At 39.4% G+C, this 19,604-nt stretch overlaps 1 protein-coding gene across 3 annotated transcripts; it reads left to right on the top strand.

The window, feature by feature from the left end:
- The first annotated feature begins 981 nt into the window (after nt 1-981).
- Nucleotides 982-19,294, top strand: si:dkey-26i13.8 (kinesin-like protein KIF19). 3 transcript variants are annotated; one of them, XM_035397462.1, is made up of 20 exons: nt 982-2,412; nt 3,239-3,319; nt 5,059-5,169; nt 5,404-5,491; nt 5,677-5,813; nt 7,490-7,615; nt 7,912-8,106; nt 9,020-9,172; nt 10,721-10,843; nt 11,037-11,193; nt 11,314-11,488; nt 11,737-11,938; nt 12,042-12,312; nt 12,780-12,901; nt 15,699-15,850; nt 16,028-16,115; nt 16,403-16,864; nt 17,402-17,561; nt 18,090-18,197; nt 18,316-19,294. In XM_035397462.1, exons 1-20 carry the CDS (start codon nt 2,371-2,373, stop codon nt 18,447-18,449), a joined length of 3,087 nt encoding a protein of 1,028 aa, XP_035253353.1. In that variant the 5' UTR covers nt 982-2,370; the 3' UTR covers nt 18,450-19,294. The 3 variants fall into 3 exon arrangements, with proteins under 3 accessions (XP_035253353.1, XP_035253361.1, XP_035253371.1); XM_035397470.1 differs by lacking the exons at nt 982-2,412; nt 3,239-3,319; nt 5,059-5,169; nt 5,404-5,491 and adding an exon at nt 7,162-7,294 and having other exon boundaries at nt 5,705-5,813; XM_035397480.1 differs by lacking the exons at nt 982-2,412; nt 3,239-3,319; nt 5,059-5,169; nt 5,404-5,491; nt 5,677-5,813 and adding an exon at nt 6,194-6,546.
- The last annotated feature ends 310 nt before the right edge of the window (nt 19,295-19,604 follow it).

The raw sequence follows: 19,604 nt of genomic DNA, 5'->3' as shown, positions 1-19,604 counted from the left end.
TTTTTTCATTGTTTCCCCGAAATAAGATGTTTGTACATTTTAGTGTGCCGCAACACGTATAATGCCAGAAGTAGTGCAGTAACTTTAATGTTCATCCCTCTTCGAGAGGGTAAAATTAAATATTTGAATGAGAATATTCATAGGCATAGTATATTTTTAAAATTCCAAGTTGGTGCCCATAATGAAAAGTTGGCGGTTTGTGAAAAGGCAGCAATGTCCTGAAATAAAACATTACAGCACAGGGTATTTTTCTGTGAAACATGGATGCCATTTTTTCTTTCATGCAAAATGCAGATAAAATTGTTATACATGTGCACAAAAAAAATATGGAATGGTAGAAAGATCCTGCACCAAAATATTGTAAACTAGACAGGGATGCCACTCTCAAGGTTTATGCCAAAGTATAAGGGTTTGAAAAACATGGAGAAAGTTTTCTGTGTGAAATGTACAGGATTCAAAGGTAGAATTCCAGAAAGGATGGTTTTACAGAAGGTTTGAAGGAATGGTACCGAGAATAAATGGGAATAAATTTTAGAAATATTTGGGTCCTCTGGAAGCACTGTGTGTGTCTGCATATACCCAGTCACTTGTTTCACACTCCGCAGCCATACAAATAATACAGTTGTGGAAAACAGCTTACCAATTCCTCTCCTTCCCCTACATAAGAAAATATTTTTCCCTTAATATTTTGGTTTCGTTCTATATTTAATTTATTATAGTCGGATAAAGTAAACCTTGTCTGGTTTGCAATTTTCGGGCTGTAATACATATGATGTATAATCAAAGGATGTTAATTGCTTGATTGTATCATGCAACACACCTGTATGGAAGCATCTGCATTCTTTGTTTCTCCACTCATTTATTCAGGTTTTTTCCTTTAATTTGTCACCCGTCTGTATTTGTATGACAGATATTCTGTACTGGTGTTAAATGCCAATTTAATTGCAACCGGCTGTGGGTGTTACAGAAGGTTTCCTAATAATTTTATTTAGGTGGGGGTCGGAAGTCATGGGGTGGTCTTTGTTGGGAGGCATGAGGTAAAACGTAAATGAAAGCCTGGTACAGCATGCTATTTATTATATTTGTGTAGTTGGCGTGGACAGAGGCAGTGGTCAATGACAAATTTGTCGTCATGTTTACCTGCAGTAGACAGCTGAAATTAGTTTAATTAAAAAGAACGATTTACCCATGTTATCACGGGATTGTAAGCTGTAATCGAACTTTGCTCTCCCCATGGACAAAGTGTCACCCGTGTTCCCATAAGGAAATTAGCCAGTCTACACTTCCGTCGGAAAATCTGTTGCTATGGGAACAATGACGCTGTATAACCAAATTGTAAACACACGAAATGACCTAGCTAGCTAAATATAATTGATTCAACGAGTAAAGTATAAAGTATAATAATTGAATATAGTTGTTTTATTCGAACATTTTACCCGTTTAACGTAAATCGATCACGTCAGATATCTGCAAGCGAACTATAGCTACCGCGAATCCCTGGACGGTGAACGTCCATAGCGTTAGCAAGACTAGTCTAACGTTAGCTACAGTTAGCTAGCTAGCCAAGTTAACATTAGCAAACGTAACATTTTTCTTGTTAGTAACTATCTGCCGGACGAATTAACTAGCTGTATTTAGTTATGTATGTAGCTATAGCTGTTAGTTTTCTTATCAATCTGTGCTAGACTGCTAAACTTTCTTACCCGTCGGTAACGTTAAACAAACAAATATCCTTATTAACTCGTAATGTCTATCAAACACAAATGGCTGCGACGTTGCAATGATGATTTGGTTAACGTTAGTCTAGGTACTTGTCAGGTGATCGCTGGTGTTCCTGTATCACTGAAGTTAGCTGGCTGCCCTGCCCAGGCGATGATGATGTTTAATATTTTAGTACAGACAGCTGTTACTCGTGTAGCCGGCACTAACAAGTAAAGACTAAATGTATCCAGCAATTAGCTAGGCTACCTGAATGAAACCGACCTGATATATGAAGTCAAGTGAAGTGCGTCATGCAGCGCTCTAAAGTTAACTAGCTGTGTAAAACGTTATCTGACGTTACTGAGCTAACTGTCCTGACCTCTACAGACTGTCCCTAGCCTGTAAATGTGTGCCAGGTGATGAGAAACTCGCTTTCCTGGTGCTAGTTTTTCGGGAAGTGTCAGACGAACCTTCATTTGAACAGAGAGGTCAGCCTATGTGATAAACCGCTTAACGTCCCCTCTTGCATCCAGCAATCGGATTAAGGAGACTTCTGCGTAAAGTCTCCAACATATCCTTGGAACAATTTACTCTGTAACGATCTTGGTAGCAAGTTATTTATATAAGCAAAGCATGGAGTAGAATAAACATAAACGAATCCTGGACAATATGAAAGACCTGTCGGGGGAGTCCAAGGACCATCAGCTAACGGTAAGATGCAAGACTGTGCTAGCTACAAAAGTAACTGACGTTATCAATAAACGTTTCCAGTATGGGCATTACGATTCCACAGTGCAATCAACATGCTTTGGAACTGTAACCATTAAAGCAGTTTCTTCATTTAACCGTATTGCTAAATTATGATACATAGCACTATCAATAATATACATACGTTGCCGTTAATGCAGTTTGAAGGGACTTCAAGCGATTTAGTTTTGTGATACGGGTAAGTTATGATGGAACAACTTTTAATACTCTCATATGCGCTGCTGTTGACACAGCTAGCTTATTTACTTTTGCATTTGCAAATACTAAATTCTGTGTGCAGCAATGTTTTGCTACGTTGCCACATTCGCGGAATTGTATTTGACAAATTTGGTTTGTCCTGTACGTATCTATTACCGCCCAGGATCACCCACTTGTTCAAAAACAACCACGTGTAATATGACAGTTAACTCATTTTACGTAATAAATATAAGTGGCAAATTTGCTGGGACTACTTGTCTTGAAATGAGAAAATCATACCGCGCACTAGACTAACCCCGAATAAATCGTAGAGGAAAAATTCTAAATACGCGTGTTTATATCTTAGTATACTTTACTTTTAATAATATTGAGGGCCATAGGCCTACTTAAAATACGTCGAACTACTGCAAGTCGCTTATTGTTGTGATTTAGAAAAATTGTTTAAAAAAAATTATTATTAAAGCCTTGCATTTGAAAACATACCAACACTCAGTGAAAAAAGTGAGGGTCATTGTTTCCCTCACACTGTTTATAATTTATCTGTACCATAAATTATTATATATTTTTTTAGGTGGCACTTCGTATTCGTCCACTCAATGAGGCTGAAATAGACGAAGGGGCTACCATCGTTGCTCACAAAGTGGATGATCAGGTACGCTAATTGACAGAAGCAGCAGCAGGAGTTACCACATTGCACATGCATTTGCAAGTTGTTTTCCCTGAGCAATCTATCTCAGGATACATTTTGCCTGATTAGGGAGCTTCAGAATTCTGAAGGATTAGAAGCGTGAGATTTTGTTTGCAGGTTGTTTTCCTTAGGATGTTTATTGTGTATTAATTTTCATTAATGAATTATTCAAGCATTGAAAGTCCTTTAACTGAGGAGAGGGCTGGGCTATCTGTGTTACACCCCTAAAACTAAACAAACTAAAAACTCCAAGATAAGACAGCATTGTTAAGCTGTGAAGTAAATAAAATATATTAATGCAATTTACTCCTGAAGGTTGTCCTTATTTTGTAAACAGCGATCTAAGGAGAGGAGACAAGATAAAACGTTTTGATATCGCATTTGTTTTATTGTAGGTAAATTATGGTCGAATGATCACATAATACATTGCAGAAACATCACTCAGAAACTCAGCTGTTAAATGTATTTTTTGAATCATTGCTAACCGATGCAAAGTACATTATAGTCTTAGAGAAATGGCCCTCACTTTGTGAATAATGTTTTTAATTATAACGCAATCCTGCATGTGTGAATGAATTAATTTATAGACTTTGTTGTTTTGCTGAGAATTTGAATTGCAAGAGATCCTAGCAGGAGTTTTATTTTAGTTTAGGTAGTTAAGACTTAAGCTTTGTCTAAATCTTATGCAAATGCTGATTAATGAAAGGGGGCTTTATTTTTCTAGTTTTGCACTGGGGCCAAGTACCGTGAGAGTCTGCCAAGAGGCTGGAATAGACTGATCTTCTCATGAGGGAATAGACTTCTCCAGTGACTTTATGACCTATTCAGCTAAAAAATATAGACTTTACAATGCACATCTCCAGCGATGTTATTGCATTCTTATTAGAGTAATGCCTCCATGAATAATGTGTTGCAACACAATGTCTTGAAAATGGGCCATACTGAAGCTTTGTGAGTGCCAGTAGTTATTCTATAAGTCTATAAAATTGAGAAGTGTTATTTAACACAGATAAAGTATATATAAAGCATGATATAAGTGCAATTAAACACATAAATAAAATTGTGAAATCTTGTGTACACAAATGTAACATTAGGATTTAAACAGTAGTTGAGTACTTTCTGCAGTACATAATGCTGGATAGCACTGTGCAAGTAGGTTGGATTGCAAAACCCTGCGGTTTGCTTTTAAACTTGGTGATCTATTCACAATGTATTATGCATGGGTTGAATATATTTTTTCATTTGATTGAAGTCAACAGATTTTCATCAAATTTAGATGATGTTTGTTTTCATAATACTATTAGGCTGGTTAATTATTAAACACATTTGAATATTTCATCTCCAATGTGATACTTTTCTGTAATTTAAAAAAAGCATGATTTGTGTACTGTCCACATTTTAATGACCATCATCCCCAACCACCACCACCCTCTGTTGACTTATAGGAAGAACCTATCAGAGTGCATTATTACTGTAGGGCCAATAACACTGCTGCAGAGCCCCTGATGTGGGATTTTGAGCTCAGTTGTATTGGTCATAGCCATTTGATATAATGCTTGAAACAACTGGAGGGATGTTTGCACCTTCAAGTTTGGTTGTATTGCACAGAACGTTTGTGTATGTGAATATGTTATTGTTTTTATATTGGAAGGAATCACTGAAATCAGCCATATGCGGCTGTTTTTTGTCTCAATAAATTTTAGATGGTTGTCCTCGTGGATCCCTGTGAGGACTCAGATGACATTCTGCGTGCAAATCGGTCGAGAGGGAAAACATACATGTTTGATGTGGCATTTGATTTCACTGCTACGCAGGTATTAACTGTTCTTATCATAATAGTGATCGTCAAATTATAAGCATGAGGGAGTTTTACTTATCTACCAGATCTCATTTGGTATTCAGTATTATTTGGGGTAACTTGCGGTACAGCCTCAGTTAAAGTGAATTTTATACTACAACTTCAGTACCTTTCAGTCCATCTATATTTAAATTATGCTTGTAAATAATCACATTTTAATGAGTTCTTTCTCCTGTTCTCTCCACTGTAGGAAGACGTTTATTTGGCAACCACAAAGAATTTAATTGAAGGTGTTATTTCAGGTTACAATGCCACTGTCTTTGCCTACGGACCAACAGGTATGGACAGAAACCTGAACACCGTGCATCTATATCTGAATGTCAGTTATGAATGTTCTGACCATTCAAATCAACATTGCATTCTCAATGCTTGTTTTATGCCTTCTGTATGTTCCCTTTCATTTCAATGTCATGTGCACACAGAGCAGAAATATCATATCTGATGCCCTTTTTGATGTTGCCAGGTGCAGGGAAGACTTACACAATGTTGGGGCTTGATTCTGAGCCAGGGATCTATATTCGTACCTTGAATGACCTTTTCAAAGCCATTGAGGCAAGCAATGAAGATACGAACTGCGCCGTTTATATGTCATATCTGGAGGTGAATAAAATCCTTTCTTTGTCTTATGGGTAGGGCCACTACTTTGCCTCCACCATGTGACCTACAGGGATTTAAAGTTGTATTTCAATGGTTATCCTCCAGGGGTCCCCGTAAGCACTCTTAATGGCATGGTCAAGTGGCTAATCATGCAGTTTCTAATTGGAGACATTAAAAGAAATCAATTGGTTAATCTATTTTGGGGAGATTCAGGAAGGAATGTAAAAATGGATGGAAGTTTAAATGCTGTAAAAAGCATGTCATTGAACCAGTGGTCCTCGCTCCTGGTCCTGGAGAGCCGCAGAATCTGCTGGCTTTCGTAGTTACTCAGGAGTTGAATAGCACTGCAATTGATCAGTTAAAGCAGTTGATTACAGAATACATTCAGGTCACCTGGTTTCTTGGGTTTGAATCATTTGCTGTTCTTAAGGAAAAACAAAAACCAGCAGACTCTGTGTCTCTCCAGGGCCATGATTGAGTATCACTGCTGTGAAAAGAAAAATGCATCTATATAGAGCAGGTTTAAAAAAAAAAAAAACTTTATCAACTTATATTACTGAGCTGGTGCAAATGGCATAATTGTTTGAGAAGGGGCTTGACAAAGAGGCTATTGCAACCTCTAGCTGGCGGAGGACTTAAGTACCATGCAAGAAAACAAGGGGAGACAAACTGGTGGCCCTAGTTATGGGTGGCTGTGGAAGTCGATGTGAGACTGAAATTGGTACTACATGGATTGGTAACACTTGTCTTTATTATTAATTTACTATCATGTTCCCCCTCCTACTTTTTCAGTTACAAGAAATGTTCTTTAGGGAGTATTGTAACATAATGTGATAATACATGGGGAATCCTGACTTTGAGAATTAAGTGCAGACTTAAGCACATTTTATGCTCTTGGCTCAATATCATGTCCTGACTCAGACTTGTGTGCAACTTAAGTCTGACTAACTCTCTGAATATTGACTGAATATCTGAATATTGAAATGTTAATATGTCAAAATATTGCTGGACCCTAGTGTGTTAGTATCAAAGCTATATGGGTAAGCAAAAAGCATAAAATTTCAGTTAAAAGATCCTCAGTTCTTTTATTTTGTGTTATTTTGTCTGAGTTTTAAAGTCTCTATTTAGTGCACAGCAGTACGATGTCTTTGAGATCTTTCCCAACACAAAGTGGTTTTTGGTTTTGTTAGTCCCCAGTAAGGCATGTGCCACAATTAGGAGTGGGAATGTCACATTTGTTATGCATTTTTTTCTAGTTATCTCATTTTCTTTGGGCGTGTTCCTACATCACTTCAGTCCAGAGATTTAAATATGGCCCTCAAATCCAAAACTGTTTTTCTTTTGTCCCTAGTAATTAACTGAATAGTTAATGCTACTGATGATTAGCCTGGTTGTCTTCACACCTGACTCCCAGGCGATGGGGGGAAATGGTTGAGGACCAAATGGTTGAGGACCATGCTCGAGGACCATGGTTTGAGTAACGGGTTAGTCTAACCATGCAATGTCTTTGCAGATTTACTGATGATTATTGAAATTACCCTTTTAAGGAATAACAGTCACAGTTCCATTTGTTACTTGAATTCTATGGGACAACTCTATATTTTCTGCATAGAACTTATTATAGAACTAACTAATTATGCTCAATGCCTCTAAATTGTCCAATTTATTTTATCTGGCAGATATACAACGAGATGATCCGTGACCTTCTGAACCCTGCATCTGGGTATCTAGACCTGCGAGAGGATGCCAAGGGTGAAATCCGGATTGCAGGCATCACAGAGTTCTCCACCAACAATGCAAAAGAGGTACGATTTACAGTTCCAAATACTGATGCTACTTAAGTATACCCCATGACAGTATGGAAAACCTTGATAAATTAAGGTTTTTAAAGTTTTAATGTAATTTTTCCTTAAACGTAATTTAACACAGTGCAGGTTTGGCTTGCTGCCATTGTCTTTGTCTTTGAACTGTTCTGGTTGCAGTAGAGGTTGAAATGAAAAGCAGCATACGTAGAAGGTCTCTAGGTCCACGTTTGGGAAGCACTGATGTAAGATGCCAAATCTGTAATCACTCTGGCGTTAATTTGGGCTTTGCATCTCAGATAATGCAACTGCTTACGAAAGGGAACAAACAGCGGACCCAGGAGCCTACTGCTGCCAACCAAACGTCATCGCGCTCTCACGCTATCCTGCAAGTGACAGTCAAGCAGAAGAACAGGGTGAAGAACATTAACGAGGAGGTGCGGGTGGGAAAGCTCTTCATGGTGGACCTGGCCGGGACAGAGAGGGCCTCACAGGTGCGGCCAACGGCAAAGACCAACACTCTTTAGAGTCAAGAAGTCAAGTTACTTCTGTTTTTATATCTACAGTGGCAATGTCCTGTACTATGTTTTAGTTTACAAGTAGGTGCATGAATAAAAGATGGAATTTGCATTTCTAAAATTGAAATAGCAACTCTCGAAAGGGGACCAAATGTCTGAAAAGTTGGTGTTCACCTCATTTCAGGGAGCCATATGTAAATGCAGATCTACAAACATCCAGCTTGACAACAGTTCATGTTTTATTCTGTGTTCCAGTGTTGCTTTTTAGTACTTTTAAGTTATCTTTGTCTTTAACGCAGGACACTGCTTATACCTACATACCTATATAATCTGTACCTGCCATTTTGTCATCATCGGCTATTTATTTATCTTCTCACTCTCACTCATGAATTTGTGAAATCTCAGATTGGCTGGAAATCTTTGAGCTGACTGTGCCCTGTCAGGTAGCCGGGGGTGTAGTGAACATCTACACACATCCACTGATTTATTGTCTATTTTGCACTGTTGAAGTAGATGCACATGATTAGTATTTCCAAAAACACAACAACAGAAAGGCAATCTGTATATCAGTAGTACAATATAGTAATATTGTAGTTATATAACTTTGGGACTACCCTTGAAAAGCAGTGTTTTGGGTACATTTGGGCACAGTGCATCACGTGCGCTGCAGAGGTTTTTATTCGGATATGGTCCCCGATAAATCAATAAAATAACGAAATAATGGGCATGGGTATGCCAATTTTGGACCAACAGAGAAACAATTGAAGTGTGCCAGTTTTGTTCAAAATTATTCTTGACTTTGTGCTTAAAACAGTGATTTCTGGAAGACTGAGGGGGAAGCGCATGATTTACGCGTTTGTGTTTGAGAATCACTCTGCTTCTTCCTCAGACGCAGAATCGTGGGAAGAGGATGAAGGAAGGAGCACACATTAATCGCTCCCTGCTTGCCTTGGCCAACTGTATCAATGCCCTGAGTGAGAAAGGTGGTAAAGGCGCCCAATTTGTCAATTACCGGGACAGCAAACTGACTCGGCTGCTAAAGGTAAGGGTTATCAATGGGAAGGGAGTCGTAAATCATGGTGACATCCACGTCTTCAATTTCCCTGTCTGTATGAATTGGTTTTAAATTGTGTAAAGTAAATGGACTGAGTTGGACGCAGTGTACGAGGAGGGAAGCCTACTGTTGTACCTGGTCAGTCACAGGCTTTTTGCTTTTGACACTCATTTTCTTTTGCTATCACGTTCTTTTCTCTCACCCAGCTTAGCCTATTACATTCACAAATTGCTTTTATAAGAATCACAACTGATCCTGAATTGTGTAATTGTTCAGGTCATTGTGAAAATCCAGTGCCTACAGTGACACCATGGGGGTTTATGTGGTAATGCGAATTGAAATAATTTTGCCCTCGATAAATTGGTGTCATAAGCTCATATGCCTTAGTGTTAATTAACCGTGTTAATGACCAGTGGGCAGTTTTCATGGCTCTGGTATATGTAGTGTGTATATATTTCTCATTTTCATTTGTGTCTACTTACTTTTATTGGGGACGAGAGCAGCTTGATGTTAGGCTTATTATTTTCAACTAACCCCAAAAAATTATGTTTAAAAACAAGACTATTAAATTGAAAATGTAATGCAATAAGCTTGTTTTCCTGCAGTACATTTGCTTTTGGGTACAGTTGGCAATGGCTACAGATGACAAATAGTACGCATTCCTTAATGATGCTTTGCATTTTCTAAGCCAGAAAAATTAGCTTCTAAATTAATTGTCAGATTTATCCACAGCAACTCAGTGTTCCCCAGATACCATCAACTGCACTGCAGTTATACTAGAGAAAAGAATAGCAGTAATCAGAAAATGGTGGAAAACAAAAAACATTCAGGCCTTCTTAGAAATGCAGTCAAATGCAAACACAAAGGGTTTTGCTAAACCCATGAATATTGATGTAAGTGCATCAGATGTTGAATTAGGTTAGTCTTTTTAAAATGGCTTCTTGTTATGCTGGACTCAGACTACATGACCAACAACATCTTAAGATCACTGTACAGCCCGCGCTACTCAACATTCTATCCTGTACATTTTTGTCTCACTGACTTAGTGATGCACACCCCTAATGCCACGGCTAAGACTACTGCCTCTCAGTGAATTTGGCCATTTAATTGGTAATTGATATCTTTGAAAAGTATTAACAAATGAAATCAAATAAATTTATTTTACATGGTGGATGAGTGAGCTGTTTTAACTGTTGATGCACTGTGTTTGCTGTTTAGAGTGCCAGACAGTCAACGAGTGTGTTAGCTGTCAGAACTGCTGGATTCAGAAATGAATAATATTTTACTTTTTTCCTCACTTCCCTGACAGTCCTGATGGCGTCTTTGACTTGCTTTCACCTAGAGACGACCTGTCATGGCCGTGCGACCCGACAAGGTTCTGATTTGTGGAACCTGTCTGTGGCCTCCAAAATGTGTCCCAGACAGCTCAATTCTGGCAGAAAATTGTGTAGTGTGAGCCTGGCATTACTAGATTTAGGAGTCAGTTTATATAATCACTGCATGTTTAGAGAAAGCAATGTTGTCTTTAATTTGCAGGATGCTCTTGGTGGAAACAGTAGAACAGTGATGATCACTCACATTAGTCCTGCGAGCACTAACTTTGAGGAGTCCAGAAACACACTGATCTATGCAGACAAGGCCAAAAACATAAAAACTAAGGTAATTGTATATTTCAGCACTGCCATCCGATTGATGATTTGAGATGCATATCTTTTTCTAACCAACCTTATTGTGCCAATAATATGAATACATACAGTAGTAGATTATGTGAGTGGAGTAATTTTGCAACTTTCGAAGAGTTGATAATGTTGGTTTCCAGTAACGCTGCCTTGATGTTTTTATTCATTAACAGGTAAAACGCAACCTGCTGAATGTCTCTTACCATATAGCCCAGTACACCAGCATCATTGCAGACCTTCGCAAAGAGATTGAGAGATTGAGAGCCAAGATAGATGAACAGGGTCAAGAGCACAAGAAGGGAGAGAGGGCTGACATACGTGATGTCCAAGGTCAGTGAAACGTCTCAGAAGTAAATAAGCAGTAAAAGATAAAAGGGCCGTTGGATCCCTGAGTTGGCCCTTCTGGAGGATGACGTGCCGTGGGTGTGTGTGTGTAACTGTCCTGCCCAGCGGAGGTCCAGCAGCACTCCGCCCAGTACAGCCGCAGGGAGCTGGGCCGCCTGCGGGAACAGCTGCTCTCGGCTTTCCGGGAGCAGATGGAGATCCGTCGCAGCCTGGTGGAGCTGGAGAACTGCAACATGGAGCTGCATATCGACACCTCCAGACACCTGGTCACCATCTCAGAGTGAGCAGCACTTAGTGTCGGACCTTAACATGCATTTCAGTGGGTGCCTTATGTGGAAAGTGCTAGAGTCATAAATATGTTGTGTTTGTATCCCCTACTGTGATAAATGGTAGCCAGCATGTTATATTGTAATTAGGGGGGTGGGTCTCTGAGGTTTACCAGAACAGGTTTTTGAGACCCTTGTAATGATGTGTTTCTGTGGTGGGAGATGGTTGGTTCTGAAGATGGATACTCCACCCTGTTCACAGCTGGGAAAGGGAGAGGGCCCGGTGTGCTAAGAAATGGAGGGATGAAAGGTACGGCGAGAAGGTGGATAAAGACAGAGAAGTGGAGTGGGAGCAGGACAGCGGCGGTGAGGACGTGGACTCCACGGAGCCCCAGGACGTCACCGTGGCTCGGGAGGAGATCAGCACGCTGCTGGCTGAGCAAAGGAAAACCATGGCGCTAAAGGTATCAAACGCATCCTACTCACTAAATCCCTCCTGGAGGTGCCTTGGCATTTACTCTGGCTGGAGGGCTATGATGTGCTTGGCATGTTTCCTCTTTGCATCAGTCAGACTTGGAGGAGAAGCTGGCGAGCATGACGCTGAAGTCCTCCAAGATGGAGGAGCTGCTGCCGAAGAGTATTAGCAACGAGGAGCAGCGGGAAATCCTGACGCTGCTCTGCAAAGTGCACGAGCTGGAGGTGGAGAACACGGAGATCCAGTCCGCGGTGCTGTGCAAGGAGAACCTGATGCGCACCAAGGACTTCATCATCCAGCGCTACGAGCATCACAGGGCGCTGTGCGACGAGGTCATACAGCAGCAGAGAGCCATCATCGAAGGTGCTGAATGTCAGGCACGAACGTATCCGCACTGACGAGCGTTCACCTGTAACTGTGCTGCGGCTTATCAGTCATTCCCAGGCTTTCCCTCAGTATTCTCACAGCGTGTAGCCAAAGGTCCTTTCCATTGTTATGCTAAGTTTTCAAAGCAGGATCACAACTTCCTGTCACTGCTATCACTGAGCCCCTTCTGCTTCGCCAAAGGTGCTTATGTTGCTGCCTATTTCGTTACAGAAGGTGACAGCGGGGAAAAGGGCATTATCAATTATCTTAGCTGGGTACCTTGTTTGGTCTTAAGTTTGGCAGTCACACAAGGGCTGTGATTCAGCTCCCCTAGCAGACCTACCTTGCATCTGCATGCCTGGGGAAGTTTGGATATTTTAGTTTCTTTATTAATTATTATTATTATTATTATTTTTAATTCCTTATTTATTTTTAAAGACTAATCATATTTTGTCTGTTTCCAGACCATCGGATGCCTGTGCCCCATGAGCTGGATGAGCTCTACGCATTGTATTACAGTGAACTGAATAATCGGAGCATTGACCAAGTTCTCAGTCTCCATACAATTACATCCAGCACAATGAGGGTAAGACCTGTCCTGCAGGTACAGAGTGATAAGGCTGTATGAATACATACCTGAATTCATTGCATATTCTTACTTTTATGTTTAACTAAATTCTGCACGTTTATTATAAAATGATGAAAACAGTCAAGCATATTGTATCAGTTATACCCAGAGTTAAAATATTAAAAAGTAGGACCATTTGCAGTGTTTGGTCATTTGTGTGTTGGAAAAAATAGCTAAAGGCAGTTACGTTTTTAAATGAACTGCAGGTTTAAAATGTGCTTCTTTCAGGCTTGCTAGACATCATGGAAAAATAATTCATATAGGCAATATTCAATATCGCGCAAATGTTTGTTGCCCGTTAATTATGAAAAACGCTTACTTTTTCCATTTCATCATGCAATAATTGTATTTGCAATAAATGTTGACCCTGACTTGGAAACAGAATGTGCTTTAGTGCCTGATAAATTTAGCCCAGATTTATTAAGAACATTGGCATTGCTCTACATCATTATTACAGTCCAATTTGAGGCATTGATCATAAAAGTCAGTGTTCAAACCACTAATGACAAAATTCTCATTATGTAAATATAAAGAATACCAGACCAATTGAATCTCTCAAGGTTATGTGGTCAAGTGAAGGCATCCTATTATTCCTCTCAAAATTTTAACTGTAACTATAAGAAATGTTCTTTTATATATCGGCTTCCAACTTGAGAAAAACAACTGTACATGCAAACTAAGTTGTTGTTCAACGATTTGACTTAGCACTGTTAGTATTTTTCCCATATGCATTCATTAACATTCAAATAATAATGCATTTACTATTGAAATATACAGTATGTAGTGTATTGTATATTTAATGTATTAGGTCACCTTATGACAGTCAGAATGCTTATGTGGAAACTGCCTTACAGATCATAAGTATAAGGTTAATAAAATGCTGAAAGATTTATAATGTATCAACTGAACTAGAAACCAGCAACATGTAGACATGCTGCATTCATTTGAGCAGCCATTAGAATTATAAAAACATGAGCTTATATTGAACAGCTTTGTTTAATTGTCATAGGTTCAACCTCTTAAGTTGCCCTCTCCTGTTGATTGTACCCAACAGTTTGCTAAGTCTGTATTCACTATGCCACAATTTGTCAGATGGTGTTTATTACACAAAGTATTTGGGTTTTTACTTGCTTGTGATCAGAATGTGCTTCCTAGTTTAGTTCCGCTGCCTGATTTTTCGAGCCTGTGCAATATGACAGATTTTAATTAGACTTATTAAACAGTGATGCCTAGATAGCTAAGTTAAGTCCAACTATTGAAAACGTGCATAATCTTATCCATGAAATGCTGAGATGATTTACCTCAAATGTGTTTGAATAGGAAAACTGCTGGGTCTATAAAACTCACAATGTTGTTATACTGCTTTCTTTGACTGAGCAGAGAGCATATTTTCTGCTCTGTCAATGTATGACATAAAATTCCAATCTCCTGCCACATTGATGTATGCCAAGGTCATTCATTTAAATTTTAACAATGTGAAGTTACAAATAGATGTAAGAGGTCGTTATGTTTTTCTTTTCTGCTGCTTCCTCATAAATGCCCTGCAGCCTTTCAGTTTGAACTGCAATTATCTGCGCCCTTTTCATCACGGTCCAAAGGAAAATGATGGGACACATTAACACATCGCATTAACACACTGCAACAAGCTTGCAACCTGGAGTAAATTATCAGGCATTTTTATTTTAGCAGCATAGTTATAGTTATTATAGAGCAGTGCCATTAACACAGGCCTGAAGGATCATCTGAATATCAGGTCAATCATCCAATTACATTTTGCTTCCCGATAAGAAGGGTTGATCACAAGGGCAGAAGGCAGGAGCAGTTGTATTCATGTGTGCTGCACTATTAACCAACTGTATGGCAGCAGAAAGATATAGTACAGTCAAAGTGCTGTGTGAGAGCCAGGAGAATCTGCTGGCTGACAGATTTAGATGGCAGCAGGGGCATAAGATACTGTCACAAATTTATCACTGCCATTTATCATTGAGGATTCTTGATAAGGGCAGAAAAATGCACCATTTCCAACATCTGTTTTTTAATACATTCAATGTATTTTTAACAACTTCCTTTTCAATTTAAGTTTGTTTTTGATATGTACATATTAGTACAGCAGCTCATCCATGCACTGTTTTTGTATTGTATGTCTTTATAAGCCATATACATTATTTTAGAAGCAACAATTGTATTTGTTCGAGAAAAGCCAAGAAAGATAAAATAAGATAATTTCATAGTTAAAATAGTGTGTACACATACCACACTAATAATTTCATAGTTAAAGTAGTGTGTAGACTAGCGGTAACCAACCCTGTTCTTGGAGATCTACCATCCTGTAGGTTTTTATTTGGACCCTAATTTGTCATGTCTACCTCTAGTGTCTGAATGAGGCGGGCATTGTTAGGCTTGGAGTGAAAACCTATAGGATGGTAGATCTCCAGGAACAGGGTTACTACTTTGTTGTTGATAATCATATTTACAGACACTTGTTAGAGGCCAAGGAGTCTTAATGAATAAATACCAGCACTCTGGGTGGAAAGTTGAGTGGTTGCCTGCAGAGAAAAAAAACATTTTACTTTAGCTCATTGCTGATTTAGGTCAATGACAGGGTTATTTGTCATTGTTAAAATAGTTGGCTTTTATTTTCCCATCTTATTACAAGATGCCTCAATAAACAGTTTGAGATAGAAACACCTAAAACATGCATAATTTAAAACTGGATGACCAATATGGTAACTTTTTTATTTTTTTGCATTTCTAGGATGGATCAGTATTGAAAGTAGCAAAGCAGCTGAACCTTGGGGATTTGATTCCTGACTCGGATAAAGAAGAGCTCAGCCCAAGGGCAGCTGTGCAGGACAGCAGGACCGCTCGAAATAAGTTCCCCCCTACTTCAGTAGGTAATCATAACAGGTAATCATTCAGGTGTGTGTCTGTGTGTGTGTGTGTGTGTGTGTTATGGCCAGATTTATTTGACTTGTTTCACCTGTAATACCTGTTGATAATAATAATTAATCATCTTGTAAGCAATAAGAATGTTTGGAGCATGCTGAACTGTCATTTTTAACCGAACACATTTGTTGTTGTCAGTGAAGGTAGTAAGGTATTCAAATCCACTTCAAAATCCCGTCAGATGAAACACAGCCATATTTCATCCAGTCCACCTCCATTAACTCAGGTAACTTATTCTGTATTTTACAGTAACATTTTTAGATGTGAATGGAAATGCAAAAAATTATTTCTTTTGCTATTTCTTTTTAGTCATAAATATTTTTCAGTATGATTATATAATATTAAGGTCACCCCTACCATCTACAATAAAATTGGGGTTTTCAGTCTGCACTATTAGCACATAATTTTGCATCATAACTTTGGACATAAAACTGTAATACTGCACTAAATCCTTGCTGGAAGCTCTGTTCGGTTAATACATGCGTGCATTATTTTCACTCGTAAACAAACTAGCTCCCCAGTGGGAAGGACAGCAGTCGGCAGTCTGAGCAGGTCAGCCCAGAGACTATGAAGGAGATTGTGTCGGACACAAAGAGCATCTCGGTGATCGCGGCCAAGCGGCGCTCGCGCATGCAGGCCCTGGAGCCGGCCAGCAGGCTGTCCCTGGCCCAGGAGAGGAGCCTGATGTCAGTGCAGTCCCTGGAGGAAGGGGAGGACGCCTCAGACAGGGCTGCCTCCGAGTCCCAGGGCCCCCCCACCGCCGCCCCCGCCCCCCTGAAGCCAGCGGTCAGTATCGACGACCTGGCCCCCTCCACCCCTGAGGAGCTGGAGGCCAGGAAGGCCCCGCCCAGGGCCCCTAGGAGCTCGCAGTCCGCCTCCAAGAAGGACGCGCAGAAAGCCGGCCGGAGGACCAGCTCCGTGGAGAGGCGCGTGCGGAAGAAGCGGTCCAAGTCTTTCGAGGTCAACTCAAAGAGGGTATGCTCCTGACGGCGCACTAAAATGAAATGAACCTTTGTGTGCTCGCCTAGATGTGCTCGCTGGCTGGCAGGAAAATCTTTCACTGCAATTCTATGAGCCCTTTCATATGTACTCTGCGTGAGTATAATCAAGATTTAGGCTGAATGAAGAGATTGCTCCTCATTGCAGAACACTCGATTTTAATTGGGATCTATTTCTCAGAAAAATAAATGTTCTTTATTCATAAATAATCACTTTATAATTTGTAAGCATGAGTGTTTTTGCAATATATGCATTATTTATTTCCTTTAATTCCTGTTATGAAAACGTTGTATTATTTTAATATAGTTGCATTTTCATAACCAAGGCACCAACATCAAAAGATGAAAACATTTTAGGCAAGACACCTTAGCAGTACAACTCTGCAGTCAGCTCTTTACCTCTGTGTCTCATGTTAGGGTAGTCTTACCTCTGTACTACAATTCAATTATAGGTTTCATGTTGCAATTGATGTTTTCTAAACAACAGAGTGACAGGTTGTATTATATCCTCTAGAAGTTCAAGATCAGCACCTCCAGGAATTCAGGTCTTGAAAGCATTTCAGACAACAGATTACAACATTCACAAAATGCAAACCAGTTCCTGCACACGAATGTGGGAAATCCTTCAACGCCACCAGCAACCAAGGTTAAATATCCCATCTCTCATCACACAGGTACAGTATTTGTTAATGTTAAATAAATTCATATAATCATTAGCATTACTGATTGTACAATTTTAATGTTATATATCAGAATAATATGAAAACTGTAGTAATTTCACGAGTTGCCAAGGTAACAGGCCAGAATAGTGTTAGTCCTATGCCTACAGAAAGCATGAAGAGATAAAGGGGGAAGTGTGAGTTCTCCTTTATACCTTTGTGGTTGAAGCGAAAGAGGGACCAGGAAAGAAAGCTTTAACATAGTTAAGCATACAGACGTTTCGATTGATGGGCTAAAAGGGAAATATTTATATATTTTGTGTTTGGTTGTTTTGTGCCCTGGTCTTCTAACAGGGAGCCAGTTGAAGAGAACTGTAAATGAGCATGAATTAAAGATGACAGAAACAGATCTGTCTGCCAAACAGATCTCAATCATGTGGCTGCACTTACTCGCTTGCTTCATTGCTTGCAGAGTATACTCTGTGGCCTTTAATGACCATCACTGTATTTATGTTATGATAATTATTATTTATTATGCTTAAGGCGAAAGCCAAATCCAGAAGCTGGAGATGCATGGTACTCCACCCAGCACCATTCACCAGAAGAATGCAGAGGGAAGAGGAGGTCAGACCATCTACAAACGAGTCAGAGGTCTGTGTGTTAGGAACCGTGCTCATTCTAGAATCATTTAGCTTGCTTCTACCTTAGTATATACATGTGGAGTTTGACAATGTTAAATGAACCTTGTGTTCCATAATTTATTTTTTAGGCCCTTCAGATATCTTCAGCAAAAATCAGCTGCTTCCGCAGCCTGGGAATTTTAAACGAACAGGCAATGCCAATGCAAGACACAAGGGAACAACTGATAGCAACATCAAAAGTGAAACTCGCCACAGAAAATGAGCACAATGAATTTTGGAACAACAGCCAACAGTTTGTATGGATGTGCAAAAGATGTGTTCCAAAAGGACAAATGGGTTCAAGCAAAGCACTCTAGCTGGAAAAAACTCATTATCCATCAACTGCACGCTAGTCCAAAAGAAGCTTTAGTTTTGAAGCAGCTCTTTTGGACTGGCCCGCAGAGTATCAACACCCACCAATGTCGAAACCACATAAATTTTTCGTAACCTTTTCTTTTTTACTCCTCTTACATAATTCTGAGTGGCGTAAGACTCTAAACTATATTTAGTGAGCAACACAATGCTTTGTTGTTTTGCAAGAAAGATGTGCAGGAGTGAGTGTATATATATTATAACTCTCTCGTTTTGTTAATTTGTGTAGAAATTGTTTTCTTGGTCAGTAATATATTGGAAATCTGTATGTATTTTACTAATTTAAACCATTTTTGTCTGTTTTGTCAGAAAGTATTTTTTTTTCATATTTATCTAGAAACCATTCTGGGATTGAGGGTATGATTTTAGTTTTTAGTGTGTTTCGATGGGCCCATACAGATTTTATAGGCAATGAATGATATTTTAGAAACTTATAGACATTTCTGATGGCCAGCTGGCTTTACAGTGGCTGGTGAGAAAATATATTTCAAATGACTCCAAAGCAGCTTGTGCGGTGATGTCATGTTTATCACTGCTGTAAATATGAACAGATGCAGCCTCAGGTAATATAACATCACTGTACAAGCCTGCCTCAGAGTTACTAAAGTATTGTCTGGTTGTTTTGTGGCCTGATGGGGAGCCAGTGCAGCAGACTGGAAAATAGCATGAATTGATGAATTAAAAGAATAGCATGTCTATCCGCCAAGCATATCTCAATCACATGACTGCACTTTCTCTTTTGCTTAATTGATCGCAGATTATACTTTGTGGTCTTTAATAATAATCATCACTGTATTGCACGTTGCGTGTACCATAGGAAAAAGTTGCAGCTCAAATGTAATTAAAGAATGTTCTGAAGATTAGTCGGTGAATAATGACCAGTGGATGCCCAATGTGCTGCTTTGGAGTTACTTGAACTGTGCTTTCTTAAGACCACAAAACCCCAAATACCCCATACCAGCCATTGTAAATCCAGCTGGTCATCAGAAACTTCTCTTAGCATCTA

The sequence above is a fragment of the Anguilla anguilla genome, chromosome 2 (assembly GCF_013347855.1).
Source record: "Anguilla anguilla isolate fAngAng1 chromosome 2, fAngAng1.pri, whole genome shotgun sequence".
Lineage (NCBI taxonomy): Eukaryota > Metazoa > Chordata > Actinopteri > Anguilliformes > Anguillidae > Anguilla > Anguilla anguilla.
The sequence above is the reverse complement of the archived record's forward strand: the minus strand, read 5'-3'. Positions and strand labels throughout refer to the sequence as shown.